Here is an 18,956-nt window from a genome sequence, read left to right as displayed (position 1 = left end):
TCTCTTGCACCTTCATAAAACTGTATTTGTAGACTGACAATTATTCTTATCTGATCAGGACAGTCTCTTGTGTTCTTTGTAGGGATTAAGTTTCTGTTGTTCATATTTTCTTGTTGCTTACTTACAGAAATAAGTAGTCCAAGGCCACCTGGGAACTGTCTTCTTTGTGCATGCACCTCCCACAATACGGCACTTCAGTAATATCATTACTTCGTCGCAGTCCATACTCACACCAAAAACAAAGTGGTACTAGTGTAACAGACTTTAACTCTATGAGAGAAAGCACACAGATGCCTTCTGCTGTTGAGTCCTCGTGGCTACTGATGTGTGTTTAGGTGAACAATGCAGTTATATGCATGCACACATGCAAACACAGAAAACATTTTGAGTTACTGTACTTGTAGAAGCAAAATGCCAATAATTACCTCAATTATGTCTCAAGTTGTTGCATTTTATATTATGTTTAATGCGGGTACCCTATGTGTTCTGTTCATAAGCCTGAAATCTAAGAGAGACTGGCTGATTGTCTTTGTTTTTTTATTAAAATGTAAAAAAAAGGAAGATCACATTTTACCATCTCATCAACAATGAGATAATGAGAGATAAAGCACATACTCAGCTTGCACAAGGTTGGGCAAAGAAGTCACTCATCTTTGAAAGGAATTGCCCTGGCATTCGCATTAATCAATTTTGAAAGCCACTGCTGCTATGGGTGATATGACACTAATGATAAGTATAAACACCACTATTTCAAATAGTTCATCGTACATTTGTAGAAACATTCCATAAAAAGCACTAATAGTGAGTATGGTTATGTAGTACACAAAAACATTTTTAATTTTTTGCATCTTGAATAAAGTGAATAACTCCATAGATATTAATGTGATTCATCAAGGAACTTAATTCACTGATCAGAATGTGAACAATGCTTATTTTTACAGCTTAATGCCAAATAAAGCCATAAGATAATGACCTTAAATTTTAATATAAGGTGCTTGATGGTGACACGGGTAGGTGTAACACTACAAATCTATTGGTGTAGGATTCAGTTGAGTTGTTTTGTAACATGTTCACCTCTGGCAGTATGTGATAAGTGTGAATTTGCTCTTTGGTGTGTATTCCACATCAGCAATACATCTCACTAGAACTGGGAGCAGAAATGCAAGAGGACCATGCACTCTGAGACTTTAATTGCATGAAATAATAGAGAATAAGCAAAGCTAGACATGTGAGACAGCAGAAGATGGTGTTTATACATGCATATCATAATATTACTGTAGATTCATTATGAGAGATGAAGAAATGACTAATTTGCATTTTGTAGTACTATTACAAAGGTAAAGCATTTGTTTCAAATTCTGGCGAAATCAAATTTTTTTAGCCACAAGTAACCAGATAGAACTTTATTAATAGGGAGATGTGGAGGGGGGAAGGGGTGGGGGAGTATATAACACTTAACAGTGGATTCTTGAAATTCATATTTGGCTACTCAGTAAAGAGATCAACAAGATGTGCATAATGTTACCATATTTTTGCTGACTCATCTGGCAGAAAAGGATCTAATGATTAGATAATTTTTTAGTACTGGTATTTAATATTCACTCTAAAGGTACAAGTTGCATGAAAATTCATTTGAATATCCAGTACCTATTCAATTAGAATTGTGATCTTCAGTCTCATATAACATCCCATGTGGTTAATTCACTTATTTTCCATGCCTCTGTGGACTATTTTGAATTCATATTTTTCTACCTTTTTCATGCAGAACTTGTGCCTTAGGCATTATTGTCCACAGGATGAAAGCTTCACAGTTTAAATATGTCAACAAAATTTGTAAGCTTTATGTTTCTTCTATTTTTTCTTTAAATTGTTAAGGTGAAGAACTGTCCAATTCACTTTCTACTAAACAGTCACAGCCGTGCAACAACTACATAGGGTAAGGTGAAAACACAAATACATATGGCCAAACCATATCTGTATTATGAATTTCTGATTTGTGCTTTCTGTAAATTCTTACTGGTGGTAAACATACAGAACCCACTACTTTTTATCTATGTGGGCTGAGCATCTCATTTGTTGTCCAGTGAGCTAAGTTTGTGTGTGTGTGTGTGTGTGTGTGTGTGTGTGTGTGTGTGTTTACAAGTACAATACATTTGTTTAGAGAAAATTATGTGTCTGGAATGTACTACGTTGTATAATTAATAACTAATGATGACTCAAACTAATAAAGTACCTGGAGGTTTGGAAACCGAGGTTATTCTTGTCCATATTGGCCTGGATGATTTGAAGGAGCTCCTCTCTTTGCAGTGAGCCAGAGCGTTTCTTGGTGCGCTGCCGCAGAACGCTGCTATCTGCACAATATGTGCTGTGCTGCTGGCGGTATCGGGAAGCTACATGCTGCTGATACCTGCGGTTCCGAAGCCTTGCACTGAAACATACACATAGAAATTATTGTAGATTCTGAGGTGATAAGGCACATTTACGATGGGTTTATTAGTTCATATGTAGGTGTGGGAGACATAATCAGAAATATGCCTATAGTTGTGTCTTCCAACTTTTGAAGGGATTTCTATACTGATGCACAATGATTACATGCAATTCATATAAGGATGTTGACGCATGAGTACATTAAACATGGATACCCATTAGCACTCCTTTAACTAATTTCATTCCACTAATATAGCCATGTGAAAATTTATTCTGGTTTCCATAAATTAGGGAAAATGTCACAAGATGTGGTAACTCATGATAATATAAAGTAACTAACATAAGTTGAGTATCTTTTAGTACAGTGATTCTTAACAGAACTAAATATTAATGGACAACACTGCAAACTGCTCCTGCATCTGAATATAACAGACAACAGCACAGTTTTAAAATGGGTGATAGTTTGTACTGTGGCATGAATGAAGACAGTAAGTAATGCTGCCAATCACTCCTGACATTGGAATACTTCAGAAATGTGCATGTGGTAGCATTGGTACTGTGTTCATGAACTAAGACAGCTCAGATAGTCTTACTGCCCAAGTAGTGTTGTGGCACTTTTACCAGAATACACTCAAGGACCACAAGTAGATTGGCGGTAGCTTAAGCTCAGATGAGATGGCAATACTGTTACGTAGTAACTCTTCTGTTACTCATACACTGTAGCGACTTCTGCCTAGAACTACGGCATCCTGACCCTTCAGCTAATAGTCAAAGGCCACTGACAAGTGTTGACAACCATTGTTTGTGATAAAGCACACAAAGAAATAGTCACACCAATGTTTCATGGATAAGTCCTGAATCACCTAAAAAAGTTACAGCAGAACAGTCTTAATTTCTCAAAAAGTCAAAGCATCTGTGGGAAATGTGTCTTTACCTTTGTGAGAGAGAGTATCTGTGTGAGGGATAGCTAATTTGTGCACAGAGACTTGCAAGTCTTTCCTCATGCTATGGCAATAGATGATCATTTTGCCTTACAAAATGACACTGTTTCACTGGACAGGGCATATCTTGCGACTGAATTCCTCGACCAAAAAAGAATTCAAAAGATAATGTGACCAGGTCATTCTCCTAACCTGAATCCCAAAGAGCAGCTTGCAACACTTTTGGGACACATGTTGCTCTCAGTTATCCTCCCCAGACTGCAGCTTCTCATTTGGCCTGATAAGTCTGAGAGGAAAGTTGAAAAAATCTGAGGTGGCAACCAGGAATCAAATCTGATACCTCCACATTAGTACCCAGCCACATTAATCTCTGTGCCTGAACCACATTAAAAAAGTGACTGACTGGTACCAAAGGCGGTCCTGTTGTCAGTTCACCATTACCCAAACACCTTACATGGCTGTGGCATAATGTCAGCATCATATTGGCCTTTATCACTTTTCTATTATGGCGCTAGCTACACAAATTTCGTTGCATAAAATACAAAACTAGGGCACAAAAATAAGTGCACATTGTTTTAAAAGAAGGAAGGAACAGTGGGTTTACATCCCATCGACATTGTGGTCATTATAGATGGGAGATGCACTTGGATTGTGTCGAGGGTGCAGAAGGAAATAAGTCAGGCCCTTTCAAAGGAACCACCCCAGCATTTGCCTGGAGATATTTGGGGAAATTATGGATGGGAGGACGTGGCTTTGACACGCCGTCCTCCCAAATGTGAGTCCAGTGTGCTAACCACTGTGTCACATCACTTGGTCAGCATTTGTGTTTCCAGCTGCCATTGTCATCTGCAGCCAACTATAGTAATCGGGGCCTGAGAATGTGAACTGAACACGAGGAGATAGCTAGGTCATTCGAGGGGTGTGTTAACATTATGCGAGACTTGCCTCACGAAACAATTTGCAAAGCTATTCTGCAAGGCGTGAAACAGCGCGAAAAAAAAGGGCGAGCCCGTCAATTTGAGCGAGACAATCGTGCCGTCATGCTCTGTCGTACCTCCGGCTGCTGCAAACAAGAGAAGCGGAGCACTTTGTTTCACACTCAAAACACCAACAGGTGCTTGGCTCACAGCGCAGCGACCTCGCCTGACACGTTTCGCGGTGGGGACCTTCTTCAAACTACGCGAGACTGGTCTCGCGAAACTATTGCGCTCAGTATAGTCGCAGCTTGAAGTTGGCTGACGCTGCGATAGTTGCGATATAAAGAAGTTGAGCGTCAGTCACTTTGTTATTATGATCCTCCGTGGAAGTGAAAGATATGAAAATCCAGAGCAGCCTCACCTGTCAACCGCGACCCGCGGGGACGGGTGCTGGCGAGTGCCCTCGTCCTCGTCATCGTCTTCCGAGATGTCGGCGGCGCCGTCGTCGTTGTTCTCGCTGCCGGGGGCGGTGGCGGAGCCGCTGCTGCAGCTGTGGGGCGGCGCCGCGGGCGCGGGCGCCGCCGTCTCGGCGCGCTTACGGCGCGTCGCGGGCCCCGCCTGCCGCGACTCGCGGATAGTCACGTTGAGGTCGCGCTTCAGCTTGCGACCGCTCGCCTGCGGCTGCGGCTGGTTGTGTTGCTGCTGCTGCTCCGCGCTCTTGCGCTGGTCCGGGGACACCGTCAGCTTCACCTTGATCGTCTTGCTGCCGTAGTGAGGAACTTTGATGGAGGAGCCCAGTGTCTCGTATATTGTTGTCACGAGGCCCGCTATGTCCTGTGTTAACACAAGGTAGACCGTCTCAGAAAAAACAACACGGAGGCAAGATGTCGGTTCACCTTAACATCTACGTTTTCCGTGTATTTAATCTGCAGTATTCCGCTAATCTGCAAATCGTTACAAGCCGTTAACAAATATATTTTCCCTATTGCCGAGAGATTCCGCAGCTGTGTTGACATTTAAAATTAATCGTTTATTTTGCCATATCAGTTGCACATTTATGTTTTATAATATGGCTAGTTTCCATTAATATTTGGTCATCTTCATCATCTAATAAATAAAACAAAACAAAAACTAAGTATCTATTTTCTATTACTCTAAAATACGTAGAAAAGTGTTACAGATCTGTGATACTTTTCTACTTTATTTTAGTTTTTAAGATCTGAAGATGATCAAATATTAATCGAGATTAGGCATATTACGAAAATAAATGTACAACTGAGACGGCAGAAAAACTACAAATTTAAAGAAATATACTACCTAGATGAAAATACAGTTATATGTTCACCAATTTCATTATACATTTTCAATATAGCCGAGAGATTCCGCAACGGTGTTCACATTTAAAATTAATTGTTTAATTTGCCACATCAGTTGCACATTTATTTTTATAATATGGCTAGTTCCCATCAATATGTGGTCATCTTCAGATCTAATAAATAATGTACATTGAAATTTAGTCACTGGGTCCTCATGAATCTATACTTGAAGTGTCTTAGAATCTCAAAACCGCAAACCGCTAGTAATGCGATTAATACTGTTTCATACATGTATGGTGGTGATAAAAAAAACATACGGTTAATAGATACAGACAGAAAGATAGATAGAGACAGAAAGATGTAATGGCTGTGTGTCGATGTCACTCAGACGAAGGCACATTTGTGCCATGAAAACAGGTGGCTTAGGGTTCCTTTGTCTATATATGATCAAGTAGTGTTTGAAGTAATGAATGTATATTAAATGCATGGATAGGTCTATGCACTCCTCTTAAATTTGTGTATGAATGGTTTTCTGCTAAAACATGATGAATTATAAGAATGTTGCAACTTGCGCAACTGCACTCCGTATAAAAACAAAAAATCATAATCCAAATCCTATTTATTTTCCTTCTACTGGAAGCAGCCGGTTTCGGTTATAATAAATCATATTCAGACCAAGATTCCAAACCACATGGCGGGCCGTTGTCCGGAGTCGCTGTGTAATAACATACTAATGAATTATGTACGATTTTGTACCATTACTTCATTACAGAAATTATGGAGTACTTAATTTTCTATTTTTCGTTATTGGTTCTGATCTCTGATGATGGCTATAATAAGCCAAAACCGGCAATCCGGGAAAAATATTAATTGTGATCACATTGTGTAAAAATAAAAGGTGGAAATGGGTCTATTTAAAAATGCGTCTCCGGAATAAAAGGAGATACCGCCTAAAAGGGATTTTAATTTGCTTTTAAAACGAAACGGAGTACGAATTGACGTTTCTTCGAGAAATATCTTCAAGCCCCATAGCGCTATTGTACGTGCGTTACATAACTTGGGTACTCCTTGAAATACCCACGAACGAACAGTTCGCCACATGATGTTGGGTAAAACAACAGTTCATTCAATATGACGAACGAATATGTGTCGGTCAAACACTCGCAAAGGCAAATTGAAACTGTGTAACACGTGATTAAGAGTCAAAGATATTTTTGAAATCTTGTTTCAATGTGATTCAAAACAGTGCAAATTTGGAGGATGAATTCAAGTTACGTGTAACAGCGTCCGAAATGGCCAGTTAGTGTGGGCCATTGCGGCAGTGGCAGCGGCGACGTTCTTCACGAGGACAATGTTGCATGCGTATCTGAAGGAACATTGCATCGTAATTCGGCGTAACACAGGCACTGCAATATCATATTTATCCGCCGCCACTGGGCAAGCGACTTTAAAAATGTCCCCCTGTATCGGAATGTACATAATAGATGCACGAGAACAAGTTGTGGACACATGGTTGACGACATATGAAAGTTTGGATCAGTCTGTGAGACATGCTCGAAAACCTCATGGTAAGGCGACCACTCGCGATATGCGGCAAATTCGGGTTCGAGTCCCGGTCCGGCACAAATTTTCATTGTCGTCATTACATTATACAGCTGATGGTTGTCCATATTCGCAATTGCGAATACATTTCATATACTTCACCAGTGGCTGTGAACGTCACTTATGGGGCCGCGTTGGATTTTTGTGGCGGTGTTTGTTTACAACGCAACTGTGGTAATGGCAAAGTTCAAACATGTTCAGTCGGACAAGTTTCACCGACAACTTCAGCAGTTCGGACATGATGAATTCACTGCATGGATAGGTACGTAACTACCAGTCCCAAGCCCTGGTGAGAAGGGAAGAAGGTTGGACCGTGAGGTTAGCAACCCAACCCCGTTAAACTTTATACCGCTACAGAAACAACAAGAAAAATTCAGCGATCGTAACCTTACAGTTCTGAACTCGAGAGTAAATCTAAATCTCGGTAACAGAGACTTGAAAAGTCCAAGAATGACGCGACTTGGTTTACAGGTATTGATAAATGGAATGGAATGTTTCTTGCAAAAAAATATCACACATATTGGAACTGGGAACGTGCGATTCTTAAATCAATCAGGCCAGCTTGTAGACTTACGCCATGAATTCGTTCTTCATAAACTAGACATAATGTGTCTTTGTGATGTTCGTAGGATGAGCAGCGATCAAATGGTCACCCATAGTAAAACAGTCGTTTGTGCTCAGCGCACAATGATCAGTAGGTGCATAGTGTTGGACTAGCACTTAGTCAAAAAGCTGCTAAGGTTGTAAATGGATGGAATCCAGTTAATGATCGAATCGTCGCTACATGCTATCTTTCTGTTCACATTAGGCCAACTATTGTGCAGGTCTGTGCACCAACGGAAGGAGTCAAACGACGAAGACAAGGAAACTTTTTATGAGCAGTTGCACGATATATCTAACGAAAACCAGTCATGATCTTACACCTCTTGTTGGTGATACGAATTCCTTACTCAATATGATCTTATACTTCTTATAGATGACAAGAATGCGCTACTTAGCAATGACCGTAATAACTTTCAACATGTTGTTGGACCCTTTGCGACAGCACCACGCACGAATGTTAACGGTGAACGTTTCGAAATATTGTGCAGCCGTCACGGGCTCTATAAAGACAACAGTTTCTTTCAACTTAGAATAAGACACAAGAAGACCTGGCGATCGCTTGATGGAAACACTCTAAATGAAGTTGATTACGTTTGTACAAATAGCCGACATAAGACATCTTTGCGAGATATCCGTGCTGCAGATGCTGTATCAGACCATTTCCTGGGCCTAGAGGACTTGAAAGTTCATATCGGTGCAACGCCGAGAACCTACGCGACCGTTTGATGTGACAAAGCGAAAAGACAAGGAAGTAAAAAAATTCAATTGTAATTAGCTTTAAAATTCGGTTCCAGGCACCTCAGGATCTACCTGATAACGCTGAAACGCAATGGTTTGAATTCAAGGATTCTGTAGATATACATGCTGAAGAGACAGTTAGGCGACGTGGAGGAGCACAGAAAGAGTGATGGATTCAAGATCGGATTTGGCATCATATAGATGAAAGAAAGAAGTGGAACTGTATCTATTCAAAGCATAGGTACTACAAGGTGTCGACCGTATGTGCAGATATCAAGAGCAGAATTTCTCCAACGAATGCGATCCATGTGGCAATTAGACTGTAAGTATATGCACAAAGCTTCGGCCGTACTCCTCTATCATTCTCCCGATGACCATATACGCATGTGTGACCTGGAAAATACTAGTAAAATCAGCACACAAGCTCAATGTTTACTACCAACGATGCTTGGGGTGAACTTTAATGATCAGTTACTGCGACCACGTCTCACATGATGAAGTGCCGGGAAGGAATGGCCTAAGAAACCTGCACAAAATCATAGCTAAGAAGACTGAAATTTGTGGAAAATATTCTACACATGAAAGGTGAAAGTCCCCAAACCAGCATTGTCTGGGAAACAAACGGGTGGATACAGAAGGAGTACCTCGTAACACACGAAAACAAAATTTTGCAAGGGATTCTTTACTGCATGGACAAGAACTGGGAGGAAACTGAAAACCTGGCAGCTGATGGAGTTCCCTGAAGGAAACATGGGAACATTCTAGCATTGGTGGAAATCCAAGTGTGTACCGTATTCACCGGAACCGGGTTTTTTGGTAACCGGACAGATATTGAATGGGCAATACAATTTTTAGATAATGTTCCGTTTTTTCAAGCGTGAATGTTTTTATTCTTGTAGTCAGTTTGGAGTCGTCGTGAGTAATGAGTCGAGAAGTGGAGTTGACGTGATAATTGCCATTGAGCGGTGACGTACGAAATGAGAGAATAATGTAGGTGATGAGTAAAGCTAAAAAACATCACGAAGAGAAAGGAAATTATTAAAATTACGCGAGTAGCTACTGCGATATGTACAAGATGAGTAAAGGCGAGAAACATAATGGAAAGAAGGAAAATTATTACGGGAGAAGAAATTGTGGTAAGGTGTAGATGATGAGCAAAGCTGAGAAACACCATGAAAATAAAGAAAATTAATATTACACGAGAAGATATTGTGATTAAGATTAAGTTAAATTTTAAGGTTAACAATAGTGTCTAAATAGTAAGACACGACGACACGTTATATATTAATTGAAAGTAAATACCCTGCGTTCGTTTAATGGTACGTATTTAAATCAAGATGTACAGTGAGACAGCTTCTATAAAAATAATATGGGAACATTCTAGCGTGATTGCCTTTAGCGAAAGTTGTATTTTGAAAACAATAAAGACTGCGAGCCTGAACACAACTTTGATTGAGATTTCTTGCTAACCAAATAAAAACAGTGACTTTATGATGACGCGCGTGACTTTTCTGAACATAAATCTGCCATCTACAACTGATACTTTAAATTAAAATTGCATTTGAAGTGAAACAGGGATATGAATAGGGTACTAGGTACATGGTCACAGCTTTTAACTTTCCCCTTTCCCCTGTTTACCTGTATACGTCAGTTCTCCTTTCTGAATAAGTAGAATCTTATTACGTTAGTTAAATCTGCGCCGGAAACATCGCCTTGAAATGTAGGACAAGAGGCGGAGGGTGGTGGTGATGGGGGTGGAGGAGGTGGTGGCGCGGCAAGGGGGAGGGAGTGGGGAAGCTTACATAAGTTGCAAAATTCCCCTCTGATGGCACTCTTACCTATCACGAGCCATAGGTGCAGTATGGCAGTCTGAAACGAATATTGCGTGCTTTTCCTTTGTTGTAGTGAATTCATTTAAGTGACGGATTGCTGCTGCTAAGCAAGCGGAAATTTCAAGATCACAAGATATTCCTTCTGGTCCCGATTCATCACCAAACTGTTGCAACTAAATTGCCTAACATAATTAAATTCGATGGATTTGTCCTCTAAATTAAAAAAAAAACACAGTTGCAATGCTAACACCCAAGCAATAATAAGTCACTATTTCGAAATAATCACCTATGTATTTGGTAAAAGTGTTAACAACGGGAAGACTAATTTCTAAACCTGAATTCTACTTCCATTGAACAAAAACTAATCACACAATAACTTTTTTGAAACTGATTGAGCCCCGTTCATTGCAAGACTGATTTACTTACATCTTTGGTGATCTTCCCGTGACCATCAAAATCGTACAGCGTGAAGGAAAATTCTTGTCGTTCTTGTCCCCCTGCATCGACGCCACCCTCAACGGAAACGTCACACTCGAACTCCTGTGGGGACAATGAAAATCAGCTGTTATACTGGCGACGACTTTTTGAGATATAATAAAGCCAATAATTTATGTTATAAACTCGAATTATTACATGAGTGAGGCGCATAGCAGCGATAAGTAATTGCCAATATTTTTCGAATCGAACCCAATTACTACAAATTATAAATCTTGCCCCTGACAAAAACTTCTTTCCTTTTTAAAAATACTGAACTAATATTGTTCTTAAGTTCCTCTGACTATATAAACGAGATTAATGAGCCACAGGCAGAAAAATATTTAATTCTGCCATATTATCAAAACTGGAGTGTGCACAGTCCTGCATTAAGTTTTGGTGATAATATATAATTATACTTACTTGAAAAATTTATAGTTTGACCATTAAAATTATTCTTGGAAATTTGTGTTAGCTAAACCATCGATACTATTGGATTAATTATGTAAGACATGGAAAGGAGGATAAGAAGAGAGACGTTACCATCAGTGGAACGAATACAATTTTCTTAGCGACCAGAGCATTTAAAAGAAGAGATCAAGCTTCGTAATGAACCAAACTCAGATTGCTGAAATTCGTGCGGCTCTACATAATGGTGAGTACACTTGAAAAATGTAGATCGTAGATGATTGGCAAATCCTTGTTCACATATACTTGATTTCAAGCATTGTTTCAGACACTCCATCTGAAACAAGTGACTATGTATTATGGGGAAAGAATTTGTTCATTAGAATTTGCCCCCGAAGTTGTTTTTGCAATACGAAAATGTAAGGGATCTGAAGTAAAAATTGTTGGAACCGGTACTTTATACACCACATTTCACATCCGAGGGCCCATCTATCCTTACATATAAAATAATTTGGTGCTGGAAAGCGTTATGACTACAAAGCGTAGGCTGTGACAGACGTAGACGAGTTTTAGTCGACCTTCTAGAATCGCAAGTCAGGGGTGGCATCACCTAAAGACAAAAAGTTGTTTAAAGTCCAATGATCAGAACTTTTTGACCCAAAAAAGACTCCCACTACCCTTTCTATAAAAAAAAAATCTTGCCCTCGTAGGAAGCGTTTTGCAATCTAGGGTAAGTGACAAGGCACATCAGTAGGCAGAAATAAGGGAAATACGTTCAGAGGTAATGGAGAACGCAGCAGGCATTAGAATTCGAGGAACTGATGTTTATGTTTGGCAACACAGTGATTCTTCAAAGCGACCGCCGCCGCTCCGTCAAATAAAAGTCGCCGGCCTTGCATACACAAACGACGACCGCCCGCCAAGGTCACGCCGCTGCCTCCGGTTCGCCTTCCCGCCGCTTGGCAGCGCTGGACTCGGCAGCGAGCTACATGAATGGGCGGAGGAGCCCCAGCGGGTGACCACAGTTTTATCGATATCAATGGAACACGACGGAGGGGTCGGTGAGCTATTTGCCTGAACTCGTAAGCGCCTTTGATCTCGCTATCTGGCCGACGCCCAGAACCTAGTATGGCCACTGAAAGAATCAAAGGCGGTCCCTCTGTGTCAAAGGAGTGCGCAACACTTTGAGCGGCGAGGCGGCTTGCAACAGTACAAGGGACTTGATAGGTGGTGGCAGCTGTTATGATACGTGAGCGCTCGCGTATTTTGTAATTAGTTCTCGTTATCTGATGGTTTACATCAAGAATAAGATGCAGAACAGCAAATGACCCGCATTGTCCCCTGCCTTTGAATGACTCCCACCTTTCATATCGGAAGATTGAAACTCGCGCGATGATATCGTTTGCTACTCCAAGAACTGAATGGAGCTTCACAGTGGCAAATAATTCCAAATGCATGAGTATATCGATTCACCCCACATGTTGAGGTGCACTTCAAATAAGTGATGGAAATCGAACCATACAGAAAACACACAGATACCCTTGAGAACAACTGAAATAATGACTGCTGAACTTGGTTTCGAATCTGTCAAACAACAACAAGCAAATTATCATACAAATCACCTGTTCTGAGCCAAAAGATTAACGAACGTGTAAGTGCATAAAGTACCAAGAGTAATGGCAGACATTCTCCATGTTCGTCACAATTCTAATAACTTTTTCTTACTACACTGATTTACTGTCTAAGAGGAAAGGGTTTCCCACATTTGGGTTTTCCACGACTTTCCTGAACCACTTACCACGAATGTGAGTGTAATTCCTTCCACAAGTTCAGGGTCGATTTCTTTCTCCGTACATTCCAATTCGAGTTCGTGCTCCAAATCCAGTGATCGCAGCCGGCATCATGTAACTAGTCATCTTATTTTATACAACATGCGATATGTTCCGTATATTGAAATGTTACAGTCACAGATTGTCTTCCTCGTTCGCCAATATAATGGCACTTCTGCATCCTAATGCAGGGCTCTCGGAGGAAGAAATATTTCCATCGATTTTTCTGGTCCAGAATCGAAGTTTCACATTCCGAGTTTGTCAAAGAACTGCCCGAAAATTTGCTGCCTTACAATATTTACCTCGGAAAGGCTTTCACTTCCTGGAATGTGCCGCATTCGATTCCTTCCGGGACTGCCACTGTGATAACATCTAATCTTCTTTACCTTATGATTCAGTAGTCTCCCGACCTAGTCACCCTTTTCTACCGTAAACACTTTCATTTCTTCGGTATTGTTGTTCTATCTCTGTGATATTTACTGGCTTTTGTTTTGTGAGGTGACACGTTAGAGTAGCTAATGATTCAAAAATGGTTCAAATGGCTCTGAGCACACTTCTGAGGTCATCAGTCCCCTAGAACTTGGAACTACTTAAACCTAACTAACCTAAGGACATCACACACATCCATGCCCGAGGCAGGATTCGAATCTGCGACCGTAGCGGTCGCACGGTTCCAGACTGTAGCGCCTAGAACCGCTCGGCCACTCTGGCCGGCGCTAGTGATTTTAGATGATCCTGTGTGTTACGTGCCCTCGCTCGGTGAAGGCATCTGTAATCTATGACATTGTGTGTCTGGCGGAATGTATTTCTATGCGAGATATATGTTGTAGGAAATAATATGATCCATGACTCATTTTAGAAGGAAGTTTATTTTGGCTATGTATCTTCAGTATGCAGAATGTATTTCTTGTGACGTCTACAGTTTGCTGAGCAAGTCTTCTGTGTCACTCTCATGCTGACAACAAATCCATGACAGTTTGTGAGGCATTTCTTTGTATCTTTTATCCTCTACTGTCAATTCAATTTGGTTATAGTCCGAGACTAACTATCAATACTCCAGAACTGATGGAAGTAAGGTTTTGTACGACACCTCTTCCGCGCGTGATCTTCATAGGGTACGAAGGCTATAAACCTAGGAATCCACACTCATACGCAAGTCGGATAGGTTTGTTTCACGGGGAATCACGAAATAGTTCAAAAGAAATTCCTCTGGGTACACTGGCTACTAGTCAATATGCCTTACTGGCCCCTTCTACCTTCAATGCTTTATTCAAGTCATAATCCTTATAAATTCTCACACAGTTTCCTTGCCCAAACATGTTTCAGTACATCCGTATTACTATTTACTGTTATTATTTTATTGAAACTGTAGTTACTTGATGATTGGACAGAAGTGTCATAACATGTTTGGGCAAGAAAAATAACATAAGAATAATTATCTGTGTTTTGCAAAAAGCGGCGGAACCCAACCCTATATTTTGTTCTGCAAACACGTGCCCATTCAGAACATCAAAAACCGAAGAATGACTCCTCACGAATCAAATGTTTACTTCAGCCTAACTCAGACGGGGGAAAGATAGGTAAGGAATAGAGGCATAGTATGTATGAACGTTGCACGAACAGGTTGCTCAAATGTATATGCGCTCCTACGACACGCGTGTTATTCGCTGTGCAACAACGAAGCAATCAGATTTAAGCGAGCGCACGCGCATGCAGGCATGAATGGAAGCAACAAACGGTACGAATAGCTGACGTTTATGAGTTCTTTTTACCGGTCCAGTGCGCCATAAAAACTTCCCTTACGAGCGCCGCCTGCGACTGGAATAAATAAGAGCCTTCGCTGCGTTTATGCTCACTGGCAAATTACATAACAGGTTATGGCGCGCCTGTTTCTGTTCTGTGGCACGACTAATCGCCGAGCCACTCAAAACATGTTCACTGAAACTTTTTCAGGCTTACACCTGGTAGTTGATTTACACGCTCTAACGACTACGAATTACCGAAGCGAACAAGGAATTATCTAGTTTAGTACAGAGCTCCTCTGCAACTACACACGCGATAGTACTTGCGGGCGTTATCAGATGGTAGTCCTTGTCCCTGTGCCTTTCTCATGTGCACCCAATGGGTCTCGTATCAGTGTGCAAGCGTTTGTTTAAGAGAGGCAATTTTATTTTATTCGACCCCTCCCAGCGTGTTGACTATACTATTATTCGCGTTTGGGTCTTACTGTACGACGAAGAGCATTTTAGAATTTTCTTTTAGCTCTTCTTTGTGCGCATAGTACTTTCAAGTTCCCAGAATGGTTTATTTTTCTATCCTAAGACCAAGTGGTTCCAGCCTTCTTGGCCCGTAGTGACTTTTGTTGTATTTCCTGTTGTATTGTCTCTCTTCTTCTGGTCTTCTTTTACTACAGCTATCCATTTTGTAGTCTTAATTTTCCTTTTAGTGCGAACTAACTCCACAACTTTCACACAGAATTTTAATCTACATCTGATTTAACACCTAAATAAACGTTGGTATAACTTACAATTTATTCTTTTTCGGTTTACTTTATTCTACGACTTGGAGCAATAATTATATTTGTTTCATTCAATCACAAACTGAAAATCCTTCTAAAATATGGATCTACACGAAACCAAATTTGCAACGTTCTTTAGCTATAAGGTGTGTTGATTAAAACATGAAACAAACGATGAATAATACATTTTACTTCAGAATTACGAAAGTATCCATACATCCAAAGTCACCATGTCATATGATGAAAGATACCTATTGCTAACATTATTTCTCCCTTTCATATGACACACGCAGATACTGTAGTATTCTGTGAAAATGTCTCATTTTATGTTTCTAGCATCACTAGTTCCGTCTCACAGTTGCAATTCCAAGAAAAAATATTTGGTGACAACACTGGATCTAATCTGTTGGTGGTTCCAATTATGTGCTCGTCTCACAAACTGTGGCAAGACTCTGCTGTCGCGTTAGTACGAAATTCAGTCACTCTTCAGCCACGATGGAAGGATTTCCAAGAAATGTCTTCCGCTGAGCGATTGCATTCGGATACGTAAAAGTTAATCGCAGTTGAGGCAAATGCCAGACTAATATGCATTGGAAGAATATTCAGGAAGTGTAGTCCATCAACAAAGGAAGTAGTTTACTAAAGCCTCATTCGACCAATATTTGAATAGTCTGGGGTCTGGAACAGATAGGCTTGATGGAGGAAACAGAAAATATTCAAAGCAAAGCAGTGCGTCACGTCAGAGGTTCATTTAGTAAGCGCAAAAGCGTTACGGAGATGGCTCATGCAGCTCCAGTGATAGCCGCTACAAGGGAGGTATTGTGCATAACGGTGAGGGTAAGTGTTTAAATTTGGAAAGCGTACATTTGTAGAAGGTCGAAGCTTGCCAACAATCGTTCTTCCCACGGAGCATTCGCGACTGGAACAGGACAAGGGGGAGGGAGTGGCAGTGGAACATAATTAGCGTACCCTCTGCCCTCTGCCATACACCAACAGGTGGTTTGCGGGGTATAGACATAGATAAATGTGAGTTTGCTAGTTTCGTAACCACAATTTGCCGTTGGTACAACGAATAAGCGCAAGAAAATTTCCTTGAGGAAATTCAATATCCTCTGCCAGCCAATACTGAATAAATCATATTTCCGTTCGGAGAATGGCGGTTGTACCTGCCAGTGTGTACAGTGTTGTTAATGGAACTGGGCCTGGTGCCGTTGGGGGATATTCTAACACGAAACATGAAAGCAGATGGTACAAAATTTGGAAACCTCAAGAAACTGAATGGCTACGTAACTGGGTATTTTTTCTGCTGATTCATACTTGTTGTTTTTAGTTTTGATACTACTTATCTTGTGAATCTTAAAATATTAGCTACAAGAAATCAAAATGGCTAATCTCATAAAAGTAATTCTGTACCTTTAAATCTTTGCTAATTACTTACACATAGCGATTTTTGTCTTTGAAGTCAAAACAGCTGATCACGCTTTTATATCACGGCGTAAATTTTTTCTTAGCTTTCTGGTCACGTACCGTTGCTCCAGTTCCATTACGTAAGAAGGAGTTATTTGACCTGAATGAACACGGAAGTGAGAAAACGTCGGCCGTACATCCACATCGCACAATCAAAGCTCTGTCGGTCGGGGAAGGCGTCTGTCAGCAAACGACCGGAAAGCCTTTGAGACACCGACCGCTGCCGACCCACAAAGTCGATCCGCATTTAGAAGGGCGCTGTTCTCTCCCAAGATCAAAGTGCTCTTTGATTCGCCGAGGAAATGTGAGAGAACATTCAGTTTAAACAGATATCTACTAAGGGAGCTGTTTGACGTTCGTCGCAAGAGCAATTTGCAGACTCGCTTCTATCCGTCTGTAAGTATTTGAAGCGCACAAAGGGCTTTTATCGCTTCTGTTGAACGTAATTGTGAATGAGCTGCAAGGTTACATGACACGACTGCGCCACGCTTCTGCTAACGACGACGCTGAAATCTGGTTTTTCCCTTTTCAAATACTGGATGTAAAGGTTTGTGTTGCAGTTTACCTCCACACGAAAAGGCTCAGTGAGCGAAGTGTGAGTCTTATAAAGTTCATCGGGTTTCCTTTCGTTTCAAACGGAAAAATCATATTGAATCGACGCCAGCGAACACCATTCGACTCTGGTATGGTCGATCACTGCTCAGTGACAGTGTGCCCACCTATAAATTCTTGGCTCAGATCTATCATGCCCTGTTTGTCTCATACAACATATAATTCTTTTTCTCGTGTACTGCGTACTTGATAGCGATGTGACACATGTACATCAGAACAAAAACAGGAAGCAGTAAAGCGTTAAAGGGAGAGTTCACTTACTCAAAAAATGGCTCTGAGCACTATGGGACTCAACTTCTGAGGTCATCAGTCCCCTAGAACTTAGAACTAGTTAAACCTAACTAACCTAAGGACATCACACACATCCATGCCCGAGGCAGGATTCGAACCTGCGACCGTAGCGATCTCGCGGTTCCAGACTGCAGCGCCTAGAACCTTCACTTACTCATTTCCCTTTATTTTTAAAGGGTGGAATTGTATGAGAGGATACATCACGATCTATTTTGCTGACCAATTGGTTTCATAACAATGCTCCATGGGCAACCCTCATTTTTTGAACGGTTTTCGCATTAGAAGTCTACCTGTCACCGGCGTTAAGTCAAAGCTGGTAATGCACGCTGAGTCTAAGCTTTCCTTTTTAAACTCATCGGAAACTTAGTGTAGTTTATCTAAAGCACTTCAGGTCATTATTACATTTCTGTTCATTCCTCGTTTTGTTCATAAATTCATAGATATCCTTGGTATTACTTTTGCTCCAGTTTTAATCATTACTATTAAAATACAGCCATCTACGAACACATTTGCTTCTTCGTCAGACATTAATTCTGGGGTGTTATTATTTGATTCATTTCGTGAAATGCGCAAACGGGGAATCTACAATTCTGTCGTTAGTTATTGTGCCGTCTTTACTGATGAAATGTCATACTTGTTTTTTTAAATAATTTTATTGTTTTCAGTTGTTTCTATTACTACTCAACCACGATATTATTGCACTTGGCCTTTATCGGATTGTAGTGTCCACTTTTGCTAGGGCTGAGATGGCATAGTTGTTCAACCTTCTCTGTACTGTTTGGATCGCTAATGTTATACTGGCCCACCCCCCCCCCCCCCCCAAAAAAAATTAAAAAAATTAAAAAATAAATTGAAAACACGCGGTAACGCTACAGTAAACAAGTACAGTGGGAACTAAGAAAACGCGTCGTACTGTCAATTATTTCAGGTTAGTTGTACGTACGTCAGCCCCTATTACGCGCTGACTCACGAGCTGTTGCA

The 18,956-nt window shown here is 40.8% G+C and overlaps 1 protein-coding gene across 1 annotated transcript in view; it reads right to left on the bottom strand.

Moving 5' to 3' along the window:
- LOC126191300 (uncharacterized) overlaps window positions 1–18,956 on the bottom strand; it is a 144,540-nt gene that overhangs the window by 5,205 nt on the left and 120,379 nt on the right. The window contains exons 3-5 of the mRNA XM_049932128.1: window positions 10,803–10,916; window positions 4,707–5,119; window positions 2,234–2,428 (exon numbers count right to left, since the gene is read on the bottom strand). Coding sequence (XP_049788085.1) covers window positions 2,234–2,428; window positions 4,707–5,119; window positions 10,803–10,916 — 722 coding nt within the window. The remainder of the gene's footprint in view (window positions 1–2,233; window positions 2,429–4,706; window positions 5,120–10,802; window positions 10,917–18,956) is intronic.

The sequence above is a fragment of the Schistocerca cancellata genome, chromosome 6 (assembly GCF_023864275.1).
Source record: "Schistocerca cancellata isolate TAMUIC-IGC-003103 chromosome 6, iqSchCanc2.1, whole genome shotgun sequence".
In the NCBI taxonomy this organism is placed as follows: Eukaryota; Metazoa; Arthropoda; class Insecta; order Orthoptera; family Acrididae; genus Schistocerca; species Schistocerca cancellata.
Note: the sequence above shows the minus strand (reverse complement) of the source record. Positions and strands in the feature narration are given on the sequence as shown.